The 21,415-nt window shown below is 49.5% G+C and overlaps 1 protein-coding gene across 5 annotated transcripts in view; it reads left to right on the forward strand.

Annotated features, from left to right (window-relative positions):
• The window catches only part of CCND3 (cyclin D3), an 86,994-nt gene that overhangs the window by 2,359 nt on the left and 63,220 nt on the right, over positions 1-21,415 (forward strand). For 2 of the 5 annotated variants that reach the window (XM_070418612.1, XM_070418610.1), the window contains exon 1: positions 907-929. The exons of 2 other annotated variants lie outside the window; for them this stretch is intronic. Coding sequence is in view for 2 of the 3 variants with exons in the window: in XM_070418610.1 (XP_070274711.1) it covers positions 914-929 (16 nt within the window). In the remaining variant the exon portion in view is untranslated. Of the gene's footprint in view, positions 1-890; positions 930-21,415 lie in introns of those variants that run through there. One more of the 5 variants, XM_070418614.1, reaches the window with a different exon arrangement.

Raw genomic sequence — 21,415 nt, forward strand, 5'->3', positions numbered from 1 at the left:
TTTTTTTTTTTTTTTTTTTAATATATTTTATTTATTTTTTACAGAGAGGAAGGGAGAGGGATAGAGAGTTAGAAACATCCATGAGAGAGAAACATCCATCAGCTGCTTCCTGCACACCCCCTACTGGGGATGTGCCTGCAACCAAGGTACATACCCTTGACTGGAATTGAACCTGGGACTCTTCAGTCCAGAGGCTGACGCTCTAACCACTGAGCCAAACTGGTCAGGGCATGGAAGCAGTCTTAGGATGCTCACCTCCTCCCCACAGCTGCTGCATCCCAAAGCTGCCTCAGTGGATCCGACCCCACACTTCTAGGCGGGCTGGGACAGTGGCCCTTATAAAAACCAGGCCACAGGACAGCGGTTCCATGGATTCCAGCCATTTTCCCATTACCTTTCTGAAACTAGGTTTCTCACAAGAGCCCTCTGCACAGATCTAGGGACGCCCAGAGGCTGTGTTCTCTGCCTGTAGTCAGTCCACTCCCCATGTATCTTTGAGAGAGCGGTGTGTGTTGGGGGATGGTAACAGGTAAGAAGAATGTGGACGTTCAGAACTGTGCCGGCCTCCAGGCTGCTCTTCTGCCACTCATACCCCCCTTCCTCCTCCTCATAGGCGAGTGCAGGGGAACCTTCGGGTGCCCCAGCCCCCTGCGCCAGGCACACTTCCGACTGGGGAGAGAGAACAGGTTGTACTCTTGAGAAACCACAAGAGGAAGTTTAGGGAGGGCTGGGGTGGGGAAAGTTCTGGGGCCCCTGCCAAGTTTCCCTTTCAGTGCCCAGCGGGTAGATGTGTTTATTTTGGTGTGTTTCTCTTGCCCTCAAAGACATTTAACTTTTAAACCGTCTGAGTTTTAAAGAGCTGTCGAGGCCTGCCCCATTTCCGCAGGAGGGTGTGGCCAGAGACAGGCTGGAAATGGTTTCAGAACGAGGTAACCTTTCGGGGGCTTTCGCCTGGGATTCATGCTGCTGGGGAAAGGCTGCCTAACTCCAGAAAGTCTCCTCTTCTCCTGCCCTTTCCCCTTCCTCTTCCCCGAAGCACTCCCTGCAGCCCTGCATTCCTCAGAGGAGTGTGGTTACGGGAGCGGGAGCCGGGTGATGGCGCCAGAAGCTGTCCGAAATCTTTTGCCTGCCTAATCTCACTCACCACATCTTCAGGTTGTAAATACCCCTACTCCCAATTTACAGGTGGGGAAACGGGCTCAGAAAGGCTAGGAAACTGGCCCGAGGGTCCCCCAGCTAGTAGGGGCAGAGGTCTGATGTGAGCACTGGTCTCTGATTTCAAAGCCTGGGCTGCCGATGTCTCATTTAACCCCCACACAGAGCACCCGCTTCCCCAACATATCACTCCCTGAACAGCAGGGAAGCTGAAACCCAAAGATGTGTTTGAAAATGATGCTGATAGTGTGGGGAGAGAATGGCTTGGGTACAGAATTGGAAGAAATTCCTTGGGAGTTAGTATATTAAAGGAGAACAACCGAGCGGAAAAAAGAAGACGCAGTGGGTGAAAGGTTGAAGTCACACTCTGAAGGCCGAGCCCAATGGGGAGAATATTTAGGAGGGATAGTATAGCTGTGTCCAAATATTGGAAATGTTGCCTGTGGAAGCCCCCAGGTAGGGGAACCAAAGGAGGCAGATTTCTAAAAAGCATAAGAACTTTCTAACAGATAATTGCCTAATTCCCTCCCGAAGAAGTCAGTTCCTCCTGTAAGAGAGTCTAGAGCACATGCTTTGGAGGGGCTTCTGCCGCAGAGGAGACCCTAAAAGTCCTTCCATCTCTAAACCTCCCGCATCATCCCTTCCCTGTCATCCTTCTCTCCTCCACGCTCCCTGGCCCTTGGTATCCTATCCGTCCACCAGGTGGGGCTGTTGCCCAGTGTGTTGCTCCAGAGGCAGCTGGACTGGGTGAAGAGCGCCACCTGGTCCTTCAGCTGCCATCTGGCTGGGTGGGGCCTCTCCGGCACCCCATCCCCAGCTATCTACATACCAAGGCACAGACTTTTGACCCATAAAATACCTCTTAGGTCTCCTCTGGGCTCAGGCTAGACCGGGCAGGCCTCTGCCCCTAGGGTAGGCTCTCTTCCCCAGGTTACGGATTCCCTCCCTCCGACACTTTCTCTTTCCCCTCCCTGACCTTCTTTTGCCCTTGAACCAGAAAAATCCATATGTGGGTGCAATAGGCAAGGCCAACAGCCCTCATGGGCATGGCAGGGTACCTAGTGTGGCATGGCTTTTCGGACCCTTCAAAGGCCTAACGCCCATGTTATCTCCTTTAAGGGGCCTCAAAAGCCATACCTCTCTGAAACTATTTGTCCTCAGTGGTCTGACCAGTTCTCCTACCCTGGTAGAAATTCCCCCTGGACAGCCACGCCTAAGTGGGGGCAGTGGGGGTAGGAAGGAGGGGGAGGAGAGGTGTTGCTTGGTGCCTGTTTGTTGACTCAGATCTGCTTGTTGCTACCCAGACCCTTAGGAAGGCACGGAGCCCCTGGGGCCCCAGGGACCCAGCAGGCAGAGCCCAGGGTGAGCAGGGGATAGAGTGCATTTGTAAGCCCTGTGGCCACAGGACAACGTGGAGGGCAGGGCCAGAGAAAGAGGCCATAACTAGTAGTTCCAAGCATGTAGTGACTCATATACTCTCCCCAACAACCTTGTGAGGCAGGACACCCATTTTATAGATAAGCAAATGAAGGGTTAAGCAGCACTGAGGGTTAAGCAGCTCGCTTGCATTTACATAACTGGTCAGTGGCTGAGCTGGAAGTCTGACTCGGCCATTTGACTATAAAGTTTGTGCACATAACCGCTAATCTGTGCTTTTGCTCATGAATTGGTCAAGGGCAGCTGTACTCAGAGAAACTACCCTGATTTGAGTCCTAGCTACTTCCCTGAGTTTCTCATCTTTAAAGCGGGCATAATATAGCCCTTACCTCACTGAGTTATTATAAGGATTAACAATTATAATGATTATATTTTATTTTTCAACTACAGTTGATATACAATATTATATTAGTTTCAGTGTATAACATAGTGATTAGACATTTATATAACTTACAGATAAGTTAGACTATCACCCTGATAAATTTAGTATCCATCTGACTCCATATATAGCTATAGGGTGTCCCAAAATTCACGCAAGATTTGAATTTCCGCCCTATCGGGTTTGGCTCAATGGATAGAGCATTGGCCTGCGGACTCAAAGGTCCCGGGTTCGATTCTGGTCAAGGGCATGTACCTTGGTTGCGGGCACATCCCCAGTGGGGAATGTGCAGGAGGCAGCTGATCGATGTTTCTCTCTCATCGATGTTTCTAACTCTCTATTCCTCTCCCTTCCTCTCTGTAAAAAATCAATAAAATATATTAAAAAAAAAAGATTTGAATTTTGCGTGAGCATTAACAACAACAAAAAATAAAAGCCTAATTTTACTTGGTTTATTGAATCAGATTCTAATATCTGTTGCCCTTTGATTTCAATCCCTTCAATTTGGGAAGCATTACCAAGTACCAATTATGGCCCAGGAGCAGGGACAATGAAGACCAATGAAGACCACGGCTTTGCGTATGTGCCAGCAAAGCCGTGGAGGCCATTTACCCGATGTGCTATTCCATAAATAACCCTATACTGTATACTTTATGAATCAATAAAAAATTTATAATTTTTAATTATAAACCTGTGTTTTCTATCAAAATTACTTCTTGCATGAATTTTGGGACACCCTATATTACAGTATTATTGACTATATTCCCTGTGCTGTACTTTACATCTCCGGGACTGTTTTTCATATCTGGCAGTTTGTACATCTTAATTCCTTTCCCTTTTTCACTCACCCCACACCCCCTTTCCATTTGGCAACCATCAATTTGTTCTCTGTATCTATAAGCTTGTTTCTGCATTATTTTGTTTTTTAGATTCTACATATAAGTGAGTCATATGATATACTGTCTTTCTCTGTTATTTAGCACAATACCCTCTAGATCCATCCATACTGTTACAAATGGCAAGATTTCATTCCTATTTATGGGTGAGTAATATTCAACAATAGCTAATGTTCATTGCATACTCCCATGACAAGTGTGAGCTTTTTGTGTCCTCAAAACAGGTCTATGAGAGAGGCACTATTTAAAAAAAAAAAAAAAAAAAAAATATATATATATATATATATATATATATATATATATGTTTTTTATATATATGTATATATATATTAGAGGCCCAGTGCACAAAATTCGTGCACGGATAGGGTCCCTGTTGGCTGCTGGCTGCTGGCCAGGGCCTTCCTGCCTGCCTTCCTTCCTTCCTTCCTTCCGCGTCGCCCCTGGTGGTCAGTGCACGTCATAGCGAGCGATCCAACTCCTGGTCAGTCGAACTCCAGAGGGGACATTTTGCATATTAGGTTTTTAAATATATAGATATTTTGATTGATTTCAGAGAGGAAGGGAGAGGGGGAGAGAGAGAAACATCAATGATGATAGAGTATCATTTGCCTCCTGCATGCCCCACACTGAGATCGAGCCCACAACCTGGGCATGTGCCCTGACCTAGAAGCGAACTGGCAACCTCCTGGTTTATGGGTCGATGTTCAACCACTGATCCACACCGGCTGGGCAGGAGGCACTGTTATACCTTTATAGACAAGGAAACTGAGGCACAGAATGGTTTCATGGAGTCAGAGGCCAAGGCTTCAGAGCCCTCATGCTGCACTCGGCTCACGAGATAACACACACAGCCTGCTGCGTGCCAAGGAGGTCATAAGCCCTTAGAAGTGATGGCCTCAGTCATCATCGTATCATCGTCCTCGTCACCTCCTAGCCTGAGCTCCTTGGGGTGGACAGGGGGCTACCCCCAAACCAAGAGACAGCTCTGTGTTCTTTCCTCGCCATCCCACCCATGATTTCATTTCACCCTTTTTCCTAAAATAAAAATCAGCCCACAAGTTCTGGCCTGTGGTCAGATAATTGGACAGAATGTTTGAAGTTGGGGCCGTCCCAGAAACTCCCAGTTCTGGCCCCAGCGTTGTCTGCTCCAGCTTACCCTCCCTCCGGTTCTCCCTTCTCTTCCCTCCAGGCCGGTCCTTCTGCCCCCTCCCTGGGGCCCCCTGAGTTCTGGGAAAGGAAGCCGAAGCAGGGCCTCAGACAGATGCAGCTCCAGCTTGGGCCCCAGCTGGAGGTGTTGGAGGCTGAGGGAGGAGGAGAGGACTGGCCAGGGGAGGAGAGGGAGGATGGGACACAGAGGGCCCCCGGGCTGCCTGTCCCCATGGAAGCATCTGTCCCTTCTTCATAGACCCTTTCCTAAGCTCCCACTTATTCAGCTCACTCTGCTGGGTGCTCTGGTGAGAATCCGCTCTGAGTAAGACCCGGGGGGGCGGGGGGGGGGGCGGGGAGGCGGGGGGGGGGGGGCGTTTAATTCCTCTCTGGCAAGTGGACATTGCAAGCCGTCCTTGGATTATGGAGGAGAGGAGGACTGTCCCTCCCAACACGAGGCCCCTGAGAGTCAAGGCTGCTTTTTCCTTTCCTTCCAGGCTTTTCCCTTTTCCCTGAGCAGTATCTGTTACAGAACCACAAGCTTGGAGACTGTTCAGATGTGGAGTCTATTCTCATCACAGTGGGAGAGGATCTCGGGGTTACAGACTCTCGGATGGCCTGGGTGGCTGAGCACAGGCCGAGCCTCCCTGGCCCTGTCTTTTTTTCCTTCCAGTCAGCTGGTGCCTGCTGGTCCTTGGGGCAGCCTCCATCTGTTCTTGGAATGGACTTGACTTCCACCTCGAAGGCCGGGCTGTTTTACTTTCAGGTCTCTTGGTCTCCAAGGAAACGGAGTCTTTCCCTGCTCGGGCCCAGCCTCTTGAGTTCTAACCCAAACCTCCCTGTACAACCGCTATGCGTGAGCTTGGTGCCTCCTGGGTGGTCCTCAGAAAGTCTTGCTTCTCCCGGCTCCTTCCAGGCCTTCCCTCTGACACAGTTTCTGGGAGTCCTTTTTGGTATGCTTTGTAGGAATCGATGATGTGGATTTCTCTAATCCTCATTTCTTCCTGGCCCAATGGCGGGGAAGATGTTGGGGATAATAATAGCGTATCTTTGCACAATACTTCCCCATGCCAGGGCCTGTCGTGAGTGCCTATATGTACTGTACGCCGTTTGTAAAGAAATAAGTTTAGAATAAATATGACATTTATTAACTCATTCCTCACTTATTCTTCATAAGGATCCCATGTGGTTTCCTTAGTTTACAGATGAAGAACTGAGGCCCAAAGGTGAAGAAACTTAACAGCTAGCCAGCCCGGAGAGCCTGGTGGCTGAAGGAACTCTGACCTGCCTTTCCATGCACATGGTGTCTGCGTGTGTCTGTGCACGCGCGTGTGTGTGTCCACCCACCAGGGGGAGTGTGAGACGACAAGTTTTAAGACCACGTCAGGATAGGTAGGGCAGGCTGGGAGGCCTCTGTGTGTGATGGTGGGCCTGTGTATGACCTGCATGTCTGTGTGGAGGTGAGATGTGGTGGATCAATCCCCCAGGCAAGCCGAGAGCCTCGCCCGTCCCTCTGTGCTCCTGGCCAGAGCTTCAGGGTTGTCGACTAAGCAAAGCAAGATGGAAGGGAAGGAGCAAAGATGGCCCAGCCCTCCCCCTGCCGGCAGGTCAGGTGTCCCACAGGACCCAGGAAACGGGAGTGGGTGGTGGCGAAGTGAGCTCTGCTAGGTGGGGCTGGGGCCCTAACCCATCTGAGGAGCCCTGGATGAATCAGCCCGACCACAGCCGCCCCAACTGCAGCGATGGTGAAACAAGCTCTTCATCCAGCTCCCCCTCCAACACTCATTTTCCTTTCCTTTCGCTCCCCAGACTCGGGCTTTGGCAGGGTGTGGCACCCGGGCAGTGGCTAAGGGGAAACACCTCTGGAGTTGGTGGTTAAGCTGGGTCCCAATGCTAGAACTGCAACCTTGATCTTCAGGATACTCCACCCAGAAATGGGCAGTAGCCCTGGCCCGGGGTGGATGTCACAGACTCTGTCCAGAAGACAGGATTGCATATGTCCAGGGCTCCTGGGCTCACTCACCTGGCATTTCCCTCCAACAATACCTGTCGGTCTCAGGATCGTCCAGTCTTGTACAGTAGAGCCACATTTTACAGTGTAGGGTTCAAAGTCAGTGTAAAAGCAAAACACATAAAGGTTACCATTAAAGTATCTTTAAGCTGCTCATAAAACACAGTGCACCTACTTTGTGCACTCTCTCCTGTCCCTCAGCATCTCTAGCATAGCCAGACCTCATTGGATCAGACGGCTGAGGCTTTGGTGGAACTAAATTATGTTGAGCTTGGGGTAAGGGACCACAGTGTATAAACAGTATGTAGGTTTCTGTGGTTGGCTGCTGTCTTCTCCGGTAGATACCCTTGAATTCATGGTAGTTAATGTGCACATTTAGGAATTCAGTAAGTACTTGCTTATGGGCTCCCTGAGCCACAAGAAAGGGCGGAGTGACAGTGCTGTGGGAATCTGGAGGAAGGAGCAGTTGCTTTTGGATGGGTTAACCAGGAATTTCTTTCTCAGAGGTACCCTGTGAGAAAACAGGAGGCGTGGGCTTGATGAGAAATTCAGTTTTAAATGGTGGTTGCTTTTGTATGTTTTTACTTTTCTGAATATGTGAGTTTTTTACTGAAAAGCCATACTGTAGAAATCATTATTTTCTATTCTTATTTCTATGGCAATCATTAGGTCAACTTATTCTTTATTATGACTGATTCTTTCTAAAACAATTAGCGGCTTTTTCTAAAATCATTATTGTTTCTGTAACAATAATTGTTCTTAATGTGACCACTTCTTGTTTCTTTTTTTTTCTTTCTTTTTTAAAAAAATATATTTTATTGATTTTTCACAGAGAGGAAGGGAGAAGGATAGAAAGCCGTAAACATCGATGAGAGAGAAACATCGATCAGCTGCCTCCCGCACACCCCCACTGGGGATGTGCCACAACCAAGGCACATGCCCTTAGCCGGAATCGAACCTGGGACCTTTCAGTCCGCAGGCTGACGCTCCATCCACTGAGCCAAACCGGTCAGGGCACTTCTTGTTTCTTTAATGCTTTAAAAACTCCAGCAGCACACTGGCGCCGGAATGTAAGACATGATTCAAGGTGAAAATGTTGAGAGGGTGGGTGCGTGTCAGAGCCCCTGAGTCTGCTTAAACCAATGTGTTCAATCTAAGGCAGTAGTCATCAAACTTTATGGTCTCAGAAACACGTTACATCCTTAAAAATGTTGTTATTGAGGATCCCAGAGAGCTTTTGCATTGAAGGTGGTAGCTGTTGACATTTAATTTCTATTAGAATTTTTAAATGAGAAGTTTAAAAAATATTGGTTAATTCCTTTAAAGTAACAAGAAGAAACTCATTTCCTGTTAACATAGCATCGTGTTTTTTTCAGATGATCATATTCTTTATAAAGTTATAACTATATGTCCCAAAGTGAAAGAAGTTAATGAGAAGTGTAGCCTTGTTTTACATTTTTTGCAAATCTCTTTCATGTGTGGCTTAACGGGAGACAGCTGGATTACCAGTTCTGTTTCTCCTCCAGTCTGTCCTGGTGTGTTGTCTTAGTCGATGTATATGAAGACAGATATGCAGTTGGGAAGGAAGAACCTTGCCAACTGTTCTGGAGGGTAGCTGGTCTAGAGGGACATTTAGCTGGAAAGAAATTGTTGGACGATGGTGAAGAGGCTGAATCAACAGTATTGGATTGTGGAGCTTGGACTTTATTTAGTAGGTAATGGGGAGCCATTGAAGGCTTTTGAGAAAGGAAGTGACATGAGAACTGTTTTAAGATGAATTCTAGAGCATTAGTAGAAAAATAGAATTGGCAAGAGCGCCTATACCAAGGGTTCCCAATCTTTTTTTGGCCATGCCCCACCTAAGCATCTCTAAAATGCTCCCCCCCCCCATGACATATAGTTCTTATTATTCAAAAAGTGAACTCCTATTCATGTGGAGGAAGCCTAAAGGGCCATTAACTTGGTCTAAACAAGTTTCCAAAGAACATGGCATCCATGAAAGAGAAAAATAAAAGAACAAAAGGATAATCGAAGTACTCAGGAAGAAATTGTTTAAAAAATAATAATATGAAGTGATATGAAAAAATAGAAAATAAAGTTTCCAAACATATAATAGAGAACTGAAATGCATAAATATGTCCCAGTATATATTTATATATTGTATATGAGGCCACTAGAAACATAAGAAATGCAAAAAGTTCACTGTTAACTCAATTCTTAAATTGCCTCCCTTAAAAATCAAACTGCCCCCCTGTGGGGCGTGTGCCCCACGTTGGGAACCACTGTCTACACAACTATAAAAAGGACCGAAACTAGGGTGATACCAGTAGAAATGGAAATGAGGGGTGATTTGGTAAAATATTTTGAAGGTAGAAAGCAACAGAACTTAGTAATTCTTTGGTAGGAAGGTATGAAGCATCTGCTCTGTGAAATTGCTCTTCCCTCCCTCTGTTAGGCACCATGCATTCTTCATAGATGAAGTATGTGGCCACATGTTGTAGTTGGCTGCTTGCATGTCTTCTCTCCTACTGGGCGACAGTGGGTGCTCAGTAAATGAATGAATGACAGTAATCAAGAATTACAACCCCAGGATATTTCAGCCTGCGTAGCTGGTAGAATATTGGCACCATTAACAGGAATTCACAGACCAGGAGGAAAAGATACCCGTTATCATTAAGTATCATTAAATGAAGGATAGGAGGAGATGGCAAACTGTGAATGAGGAGAAAATAGTGGGTGGACCTTGAAATATACTGTTCTCTTGGCAAGGAGTTACATTTTTCTAGATACTAAAGATTTGGGCAGAAATATGAAAAACATCTAGGAGGGATCAGGGATTATCTGCTCTTTATTCCCAAGTAACTCAAGTTCAATTAGGGCTGTTTTTCCAAACTAGAAATGTTATTTTATTTTAACCCATTTTATACACACACACACACACACACACACACTGTGTGTGTGTGTGTGTGTGTGTGTGTGTACATATATACCAGAGGCCCGATGCATGAAATTCATGCACGGATGGGATCCCTAGGCCTGGCTGGTGATCAGGGTTGATCAGGGCCCAAAGGCCCTGGCAGGGTCGGGAGAGGAGGCAATGGTTGCAGGGCCCGGTATGGAAGGAACGGATGCCAAATGCCAATGCCGCCCTCGGTGCCCCACCACCATGCAGTTCCCTGCCTCCCCCTCTCCTCCTTTCCTCATCGCCACTACTACCACCTCCGGGGCCTGCTGGCTGGGGGGAGGGACAGGGCCTGCTGGCCAGGGGAGGGACCACAGGAGGTTTGCCGGCTGGGGGGAGGGGCTGCAGGAGGTTGATCACTGGCCCTGAGGAAGGAGCCAGCCCTCGGCCCCCCTGGGAAAGGGGCCACGTTCTCTGCCACCCACCAATGGTTCCCCATCCCAGCCCAGGGCCAGAAGGCCCTGGCGGGGTTGGGAGAGGAGGCGACAGTCGCTGGGCCAGGCACAGAATCGGGGCCTGCTGGCGGGGAGGGGGTGGGGGGGGGTGGGGGGAGTGGGGGGTGGGGGGGGAGTAGGGGGAGGGAGGGACTGCAGGAGGTTGGTCAGCCAGGGGCGGTTGGCTGTGGGAGCGCACTGATCACCAGGGAGCAGCTCCTGCATTGAGTGTCTGTTCTCTGGTGGTCAGTGTGCATGATAGTGACCGGTTGTTCGGTCATAACAGTCATTTAGGCTTTTATATATATAGATATGTAAGTGTGTGTGTGTGTGTGTGTGTGTGTGTGTGTATCCTATATATTGAAGAGCTAATATGCTAATTAGACCAAACAGTGGAACATCCGGGCCTGTGAGGGCTGGCTGGGGCTGCGAGGGCCGAGCCTCTTGCATGAATATTGTGCATTGGGCCTCTAGTATAGATATAAAACAAGTTTCACTAAACAGAGCTTACCTTTAGTCCAGATGATGTATTCTGATATTTTCTTTTTTATCGTGTTGTTCTTTTTAAAAAAATGGTGGTCATGATGAGCTTCATGACCCAGTAGAGTGTTCTGACTTGCAATTTGGAAAACACTGAATTGGAGAGGTTTCAGTCTTCTCTAGCAACAGAATGGATTGTCCAGGGAATTTATTGGAAGAAGGTTGGGAGCTCATAGACTCACCAGGAAGGCTACGAAACCAGGTTTGGAAATGGGCGGAAACTAACAAAGTGCTCGAGGGCTGGGCAGAGGGACCTACAGGAGATGAGGAGATGACAGCAGCTGACCCGCTGCCCGTATCTGGCCAGGCATGATAGGAATGGAGGGACCGGCCTCTCCAGTTTTTATAATGCAGGTCAGGCAGGCAGGCTGGCTCCTGGATTTGCACTAGAGGAGAGGGAATCCCTGAAAGGAAGTAGCAGTGTCATTGGAAAGGGAATTGGTGCTCAGCATTGAAAAAAGAATAGTCTTCAAAAGGTAGGAGCCATAACGTAGGCACACAAAAGGCTACCTGCCAGTGAATGGTGTCCTTACACCAGCGTGGGGCTCAGTGGGCATGTCTTGGCCCTGCTAGTGGCTTTGTCGTGTGGTGAATTCTCCGTTCAGAAATCAGGTTGGCTGTAGGTATCAAATCTAATGCCTCTAAAACATCCCGACCCTCTGCCTTGGTAATTCTACTTTCCAGGCTCAATCCTGCTCTAAATAATTCTGAATGTAGAAAAGACTTTGTCCAATGATTTTCATCAAAGTGTTATGTACAGTGACAAAAACTTGGAACAACTGAAATGCCTCACGGTAGAGCATGGTCAGGCAAAGTATAGTATAGTTGACCCTGAGCAACACAGGGGTTCCAAGCACTGACCCCTCACACAGTCAAAAACCCATGTACAACTTTTGACTCTCCCAAAACGTAAACTACTAATAGCCTACTGTTGACCAGAAGCCTTACCAATGACGAACAGTCAGGTGACACACATTTTTATGTTACAAGCATTATGTACTATATCCTTACAACAAGGTAAGCTAGAGAAAATGTTGTTAAGAAAATCGTAAGGAAGAGAAAATACATGTACAGTATTTATTGAAAAATATCTGCGTATAAATATAAATGGACCCATGTTGTTCAAGGATTAACTCTATATCAAATGAAATATTAGATAGCTATTAAAAATGTCAGCTGCAAAAAATGCGATGTCACAAAAATTATTTCTATGGTAACATTAAGGAAAAAATTAGAATACAAAATTATAGGTACAATGTATTTACAACTATATATTCACACACACACACACACACACACACACACACACACAAATAGAGAAAAGACTGGAAGAAAACATACCAAAAATATTATCAGTGGTTGTTTTAGGGGGCAGTGAAACTATGGGTGAATTTTTTTCTACCTTTTTCCCCTTTTTCTAAATGTTCGGTTCTGCAAAAACATGAAAAATGCAAAACCAGTCATGAGTTGTATTTCCATAAGTGAATAGGAAATCATCTTATCATTTCCATAGCATCTCACTGGAGACAGTAAGTGCTAAGTATACTGTGTGACCACCTAGAAGAGAACCTGGTGTGGCCTGGGAGGTGGCGGCTGTCTGTGCCCCAAGTTCCCAATAAGCCAGGATTATGTGCCGGCCCTTTAAGTCCTGTGGCACCAATAAAACTGAAATGCAGGCAACTCTCGGGGTGACCAGCTCAGGTTGTCATGGCGGTTGAGGGTGGGTCTTGACATTAGATGACTCACTTTGAAGACCTCGTTACCGTGGGTGGGCATTTCTGTGAGGGGCCTGCTTTCTTCTTGTCCCTTTCAGCAGCGGGTAACTAAGGTGGTGAGAGCAGGGAGCAGGATTGTATCCAGTATCTGCCTTCCCCAGCCCAGCAACAGAGAAGGAGGTGGAGTCTGGATTGAGCCCCAAGATAAGGAATATGCAGCAGCTGACAGGGGAGATCAAAATAAACAGCTGTGCCCCCAGGAGAATGAACTCCACATTCCATTCTCTGATCCCACCCCCAAGCGCCTTCCCCTGCCCCACCCCCATCCATGCACACTCAGCATCCCCATGAGCTAGAAGGGCCTCCGCTGGGCCTTGGCTTAGCTCCCTGAGAACCTTCCCACACCCACCCCCTTCCTCAGCCAGAGGCTCTGGGGCCGCTCTCCAGCTGTCTGGAAGGGAGTGAGTCTTCAGGACAGGTGGCCGGAGGCGGATGGAGAGGCCTCATCCAGGGCTGGGCTCCACCTGTCAGACTGGGCCACCCTCACACTCACACGTGGGCTACTCCAGGGAGGCCCAGGAACAGGAGAGGGCTGGGCTGTGGTGGCAGGTCTGGGGAAGCTGAGGCAGGACCTGGGGCAGTGTGGGGAGGACGGGCGGAGAGTGTGCCGTGGTCCTGATGGCCGGGTCTGCAAACACCTGGTCGGCCCTCACTGCGGGTGGGCCCTGGCCTCTGGGAACTTGCCATCCAGCAGGGGAGACAGACAGCAGGTACAAGATGTGTAACACCCGAGGTGGCTTCTGGCCCGTACGGAAGTCATTCCTCATCGTAGTCCCTAGGGGTACCCCCAGCTCTAAGGAACCCCTGCAAGGCTCCATGTCTCCTGAGTGTTCAGGTCACTGCTCCACACACCCTGGACTCCTTTCTAGACATGCTAACCTGGGACTGAAAAGAAGATAGAAGGAGCAGATATTGTCTACCTCCTGGAACTGGGCCAAGCTCTTGGGCCACCCCTTCTTCTGTGTCACCCCCATTCTAGTTCCAACCTGAACAGTGGGACTCAGCTAGACCTGGGCATTGAGGGGCTTTGGTGCAGCACTGGCTCCCACCACGTGCTACCTCTACCTCCCAAAGCTCTAGGGACTCTGGACATAACTCCTGTACTCCGACCTCGTCCGTGGCCTGTGTCCAGGGCACACAGAGGATCAAATCCAGGGGGAGGTGCGTGGGTGTTTGCTCTGATGTACGATGCGGTAGGAGGATGGTTGAGAGAGGAAGGTAGTGGTGGGCTCCCGAGTCTGCCCACCAGCCTGGCTGTCTGTGGGGAGGGCAGCCCCACACATCCCCATTGTCCAGTGAAGGGTGTGTGTGGAGGGGCCTCACTGCCCTCTCAGTCCCTGACTGCTGGCAATGGCATTACTGTACTTAAATGACTCCCTTGAGGTCCCCATGGTCCTCTGATGTCCCACGTCTCCAGCAGCCTGCTGGGCATCTCCTCTCTGACCCAGCGCCCCCCCCCCCCAGCACAGCAGACCCAGCAAATGCATGCTAATAATGGCCAGGACCGACTCATAATGTGCAGAGCCCTTTGTCCAAAAGTTATTAAGAATTTCAGGGTGGTGACAGCAGAGCGTTAAACCAAGCGGGGCCCTTCTGGGCACGGGTTCTGTGTGACTACACAGGCCGCACGCCCGGGAGGCCAGCCCTGGTGATAGCTGACATTTATCGGACACTTGCCGGACACTGCGCTAGGTGCTCATCATGCATGATCTCATTCCTTCCTCTCAGTAGCCCTATTATCCCTATTGTGTGGATGAGGAAATTGAAGGATTAGACAAACCGCATAACTTCCTGAGGTCACGGCTCTCAAGAGCTAGAGTGGGGGATGGAGCCTGTCTGTCTGCAGAGCCTGGGCTCTTAACACCACCCCCGGCAGCTCCAGCCTGCAGGAGAGAGGTTGCTGGGCAAGGCAGCTGCTTCCCGTCCCCATCTGCGGCCCTATCAGGGGCAGGAAGGAAGATGAGGAAAGAAGCAGCAGCTGACAGTGCAGCAACAATGGTGGCGGCGGTGAGGGTGGCCAACCCCAGCAGAAGTGCCGGGCGGGGACAACGTGAGGTGGCACAGGAATTGTGTGAGCTGGAGGCAGCTGATAGAGACCACAGCAGTGCCCTCCACCCTCTTGCCCAATGTGGGCATCGCTGAGCCCTCTCCTCTCCCTCATATCACCTCCAGCTCGGCCTCTCTCTTCCCCTTCTCCCCAGCTCTCCCTGCCACCCCCTTCCCAGCACCCTGCCCTGGGAGCTCACTCAGGGCTCTCCCCAAGCTGTGTGCTCAGTATTCCCACACATCTCCACAGTAATAACAGCCACGGTTTAGTGAGCGCCTATTGTGTGCCAGGTACGCTGCTGGGGACTTTACAAGTGTATAATCTTGAATTTTCTCCACAGACCTGTAAGCCATTATTATCCTCATTTTAAAAGGAAGGAACTGAGGCTTGGAGAGGCTAAGAGAGTTCACACACGGCTACTAAGTGTGAAGACACTAGGGCTCCGACCCGAAGCCCATGCATTTTCTGCCCCTCCTCACTGCCTTCCCCGTAGGGTGGGGTCGGCCTGACAAGGTGCAGCAGTTCCCTGAGCCTGGGAGAACCTTTTCTCACAGGGGAGATAAATCATTGGAGAAATGGTCAATTTGAGGGAAGAATCAGTTGTGTGCTGTGAGGGAGGGAGATGCTCACCTCCTGCCTCAATTCTGCAGTAGCTGGGGTGGGGGTGAGAGGCATCTTACCCACCTGGCAGGCCCTCCTGACACTTGGGAAAGCCAACCTGATGGAGTTAGCTGACAGGGAGGGGGCTGACGGACGGGGGAGGACCAAGGCCTAACTCACACACCTTTTACCTGTTGGCATCTTGGCACCAAAGAATGGACTGTGATAACCCTGGCCCGGCGGCACAGTTGGTTAGAGCATCGTCCCGTACACCAAAAGGTTGCGGGCTCCATCCCTGGTTGGGGCGCATACAAAAGGCAACCAATTGATGTTACTCTGTCACACTGATGCCCCCCCTGCCCCCCCACCCCCCAATAAAAACACATCCTTGGGTGAGGATTTTTCTTAAAAAGTTAAAAAGAAGAACAGTCTGTGATAGGCCTTGGGGGAGGTTGGACTGCTGTAACAGAGACCCAACATATCAGAACCTTAAACAAAATGGAAATTTCTCACCTACAAGTCTGGGTGGTGGATCTGCCCCTTGACAGTGTGGAGGACCCTCTCCCCACGGTGTGGCTCCTCTGTGCCCTCGGATGCTGAGAAGCTGAGGACAGCAGCACGTCTCCTGGGCCCGTGACCCTGCCAGTGGGAAAGGAGAGAGGGAGGAGGAGGCACTGCTCTTCCTTTCCAGGATGTGGTCTGAAGATCGCCAGGCCACTTACCCTGTTGGCCGGAAGTTGGTCACATGTCACACTTAGCTGCAAGGGAGTTTGGGGATCACACATACTGGAGTTTCTAGTATGAAGGGGAATGGATTCTGGGGGCAATGAGCAGTCTTTGCCACAGAATCTAGATGGGAAAGGACCATAAGAGCCATGCCACATGGGTGAGGATGGCTTTTCTATGTGGAACCTCCAAGAAGAAAAGTCATCTTTTAAAAAAAAAAGTCTTTATTTAAAAATAAATAAAGGAAGGGAGAGAGAGAAATATAAATGATGAAAATCACTGATTGGCTGCCTTCTGCAAACCCCCTACTGGGGATCAAGCCGGAAACCCAGGCATGTGCCCTGACCGGGAATCGAACGGTGACCTCCTGGTTCGTAGGTCGACACTCAACTGCTGAGCCACACCGACCAGGCGAAGAGAAGTCTTCTTAAATAGACTTCTCTCTGGGGGAGGCCCAGGGCAGAGGGGCTGGCACCTCCATCTCTGGTCAGAGGTGGAGGGTTTGATTCTCCCTCGCCACAACCAGAGCCCCTTGGAGGGCCTTCCGGAGCCCTTGTCCCAGGAGCACTGTAGGGTCAGGGTGAGGTTCACTGAAGAGCACCATATGCGCCCCTTTGGGAGGCCCTGCTGTTCTCAGAGTGGGGAGAGGCAGTCACACTTCAGCGAGGCGGTTGAGAGGATCAAATGTAATCATCTGCGGCATCAAGCGGTGGAGACGCTGAGAGGGTGAGCGGCAGGTGGAGACCCCAGAGCTCTCAGGGCGTCTCAGGGACTGAAAGGGAGCAGAGGGAAATGGTTTTCCTCTCTGGCAATGTGAATCTTCAGGTGGCTAGGTGCTGAAGGCAGTCTTGCGGGTCCCGTGCTCGCTCACTAACTCATTCATTCATTCATCCATCCATCATTCCATTCATCCACCCATCCACCCAGTGTCTGTGTTTTGAGTGCCTGTTATAGATGTGTTCAGTGTGGGCGAAAGAGGAAAAAAACAAGACGGGCACAGTCCCTTACCTCACGGAGCTTGTAAGCCCTGGGTTTTGCCTGCTCCCCATAGAGGGCACACCAGGCCATCGCAGCTCTGAGAGAGCCAGCCTTGTGGCTCAGAGCTCAGAAGGCCCAAAGGGAGTCCATGAAAGCACGTGGCAGGCCCGCACCTTGAACGGGATGCCCGCCATCTTGGGGTGGCCAGGCTCAGTGTGGGCTGGGGTAGCGGGGGAGTGGGGGTGCCAGCAGGGACAGGGTGGAGCACGCTTGGGAGCTGCGGTTTCACTTCTCTCTCATGTACTGGGTGTGGAATCTGCTTTTTCTCAGTCGGTGAGTTTTGTGACTTCTCATCTGCGCCTGGGGGACATGTCCCGTCTCACTGCCCCTCTAACCCGGGCTGTCCCTCCAGGGCTCCAGTGGCGGAATCCCTCCTCCCACTACCCACAGCCCCAGTTCACCAACTGCATCTCTTTGCTCCAGGAAGGGGGGTGGTGTGGAAAGTGGAAATCTGTGTGGGGACACTTCCTTTGTGGGGCCTTTGGTTTCTCAGGCTCCTCCCTGGGTCCCTCTTGGCCTTGCACTTCCCCCAGCGAGTCCACAGAGAATGAGGACCCATGACCCGCCCCATGGGTTGCTGTTCACCTGCTTCCCAGAGGCACCCCTTGCCCCAGTCCTCCCGGAAATATTTAGCAATCTGAGGATTGACTGTGCCAACTCCTGGGCCAGCACCCAGGCCATATCACTGGTCAACTCTCTTGGGTGGTGGGTGAGTTTTGCTGATCTACCCACACTGGAGAAGGGGAGAGGAAGCCTCGTCCTTCCACCCTCCCCCCCTTCCTACTTCCCCGCTGCACATGAGGTCTCCCGGGTGAACCAGATGTACACATGCATCAAGGGAGGTGGGCGACACAAGCAGGCGGCCACCTGTGACTTCTCTGGGCCAAGTGCTGCATCGACACCTGGGGAAGACCCCCTGGCGGTTGTGGGGAGCCTGTTTTGACCTGATCTGTATTTACCCCTGACAAAGGAAGTAAATAAATAGCTCTTGGTGTGGATGTGCGTGTGCCAGACTGTATATGTGCCTGCTGCACACCGTTAAAAACCGTGACCCAGCCCAGAGGAAGTGGTGACAGAGACGATTGTTTGTTTTATTTTCCATTTACCCTTACAACCCTTCTCCACTCCACCCTGCGTCTGTGCTGAGAGGCTTTCGCCAGCCTGGATCCAGTCGTTTGCTCATTTACTTCTTCGTTCACGCGTTCTGCTGTGTGCCGAACCAACATGGTGCCAGGTGCTGGCAAATGTAAAAGATGCTCTAGAACAGTGGTTCTCAACCTTCTGGCCCTTTTAATACAGTTCCTCATGTTGTGACCCAACCATAAAGTTATTTTCGTTGCTACTTCATAACTGTAATGTTGCTACTGTTATGAATCGTCATGTAAATATCTGATATGCAGGATGGTCTTGGGCGACACCGCCAAAGGGGTCTCGACCCACAGGTTGAAGAAAGTGGGATGGGGAGAGGGCGCCCTGGCAGTTGAATTCACGTCTCTTGACCTGCTTACTAGCAGGGTGACCGTGGGCAAGTTGTTTTGTGGGATCACAGCGTCCTGTCAGCTCACTGTGATAGATGTGTTCAGGATTTAAGTCGGTAGAAGAGTGACTTGCTCATGGCCAGCACTCAGTGTGTGTGACCTTCTTCCTTTAAGGACACACTCCGCACAAAGTTTGCAATGTCGCCTCTGCGCCTCTTCCCCGCTCCTGCCGCTGGCTGCCCACCCCAGACCTCCATGGGCGCCCGCCGGGACTACTGTGCCTTTCTCCAGCACCACTGCTCAGAGGCGTTAGGGGCTGCCCTGGGCCTATAACATCAAATTCGACTTATCGTGGTGCTCTGGTTCTCCTAGCATCTGGGCTCAACCCACCTCTCTACCCCTTTCTAAGCTCATGGGGTTATAAAGGTTGAGCCACAATCAACCTTTACAACCCCATTCCTGGCAACAAGAGGGCCTGCTCCCTGGGGTGTTCCTGCTTCCATCACTTTCCTCACACTGCCCCCCTTCCTGGGGTGCCCTTTATCCTCCTCCCACCCACCCTCTCGGTCCAAACTTGGCCATTCTTCAAGTTTAAATCCACTTGGTTGTCCCCGTGACATATCCTGCCTCCTGGGTAGCATGTTCTCCGGGTAGTATATTCTGTGTGGTGTAACTCATCGCCCTTCCTACACTGTCTTAGTTGCCATCCATCCTTCTTTCATTCATTTAGCCCAGCAGTTCTCAACCTGTGGGTTGCGACCCCTTTGGGGGTTGAACGACCCTTTCACAGGGGTCGCCTAAGACCATCGGAAACACATATATAATTACATATTGTTTTTGTGATTAATCACTATGCTTTAATTATGTTCAATTTGTAACAATGAAATTGGGGGTCACCACAACATGAGGAACTGTATTAAAGGGTCGCGGCATGAGGCAGGTTGAGAACCACTGATTTAGCCCCTCGGAAGAATGACTGTTCTGTGCCTGATGCCTTTGTACCCGGTCCTTGTTTCTCCAATAGTGCCCAGCACTGCATATACTGCTATATTCTCTCAGTAAATGTTGGTCCAATAAATAAGTGAGGGGAAATAGCGAGAACAGAGGCAGCAAGTTTGAGTCTTGGGGTACAGGCTCTCTGTGTTGTGGGCATTCCAGGGCAAGGGAGGGTAGGGAAGGTTGGGGTTGAGGAGGTGCTTCCTGAAGAGCTGAGTGGTCTCAAGGTGAATGGGTAGAGTTGGGAGGGTTGGGGAGGGGGGAGGTAGCGGTGAGGGCAGGGCAGGCACCATGACCACCATGACTAGAGCCAGGGATTCTTGCTCCAGCCCCTCACCACCACACAGGTGTCCAGATCTGGTGAGGGCACTGTGGATGGTGGCCTGGACCAGGCACCTCTGTGCACAGGGTCCTTCTGAGGCCCTAATCCACACAGTGAAGCGGAGGAGGACAGAGCGACGGCCAAGAATCTCCTGCATGTTGGGTCAGACACAGGCAAAGAGCCGGGTTTGGAAAAAAAGTCATGCATTCATTCATTCTCTGATTCATTCAGCCTTTTAAAATAAGATTTTAAACAATTATAAAATTCGCACTTGCTCAGTATAGGAAATGTGGACAATACAGAAATATAGGAAATCTCTAGAAAAATCATTCCTAGTTCTAAACACTCAAAGACAGCCTCGTTTACATTTGATGTGTCTCCTAGTCGTTTATCTTTATTATTTAAATAATTCCCACACAACTATCTTAATAGCTATTTAAATGATTGTTACTTTTTACACTTAATTTTTAAATTAAGTCGAATAGTACAAACACTGTAATGATAAAAGTAAAACAACCATTATCATTATAAAAACACACTACAGACAGGAAGAAAATAAAGATGTAAGTCCCACCCTCCAGGGGAAACGAGTATTAAGGGCTGGTTTGTGTCCCTCAGAACCCTTTTCTACGCATATACACTTACATTTTATTCTTTTAAAATAAGATCATAGAATACTCTCCATATGCAATCCATTTTACTTTTACAAAGTTAGGCTGATTTTGCATGCCCGATGTTGCATCTCCCTTTTTTTTTTACATAACATTTTTTCCCCTTTATTTACATAACATTTTTTATGCTACATATGTTACTTAAATTTTGATGTTATACAAAAATTCATACCATGCATGATGATGCGGTTATAGACTGCAATTTACAACTGTTTGAAAATAGATTGCCTGAAAACACAGGAATCTCTAATTTTAGAACATGACCGAAATATCTCCTTGATTGATCAAAATGATTTCAAAACCTTACCATTTGCTATCTAGCGAAAGTATTTTTTACTACACGTAGCAGGAGGTAGCTATTTTTATTTTGTTTCAGGTAATGAAACTGACAGGAAAAAAAGGCATTATTCGCAGATCGCTCAAGTGAAATGAAAATGGCCTCTCAAGCGAACATCGTATGGCGAACATATAAAATGCTGGCTATTCTTTTGGAAACATTAAGAGTTCCTTGACATCTACCTACATGACTTTTTAGCCAGCAGTGTTTTCTGTCAATATGTAGATGTTCGAATGCCCCTGCAACAGTCGGCCCTGTGTTCCCCACCATTGCGGATTCCCACAGGCATTTCCTAAGCTTTGTGCCGGGCGCCTGACGCAGCACGCCCGCCGGCTGGAGCGCCCGGGCTGGTTGGGACCCCAGCACCTTAGCAGTTTCCACTTAATGTAATAAATGGAGGAATGAATTCCGTACTGTGTGCCATGGGAGCTGGCGGGGGGTGGGGGGCTGGGGGCGTCAGGGCAG

This window comes from Myotis yumanensis, unplaced genomic scaffold (genome assembly GCF_028538775.1).
Source record: "Myotis yumanensis isolate MYYU_CA2020_CCGP unplaced genomic scaffold, mMyoYum1.0.hap1 SCAF_6, whole genome shotgun sequence".
Lineage (NCBI taxonomy): Eukaryota > Metazoa > Chordata > Mammalia > Chiroptera > Vespertilionidae > Myotis > Myotis yumanensis.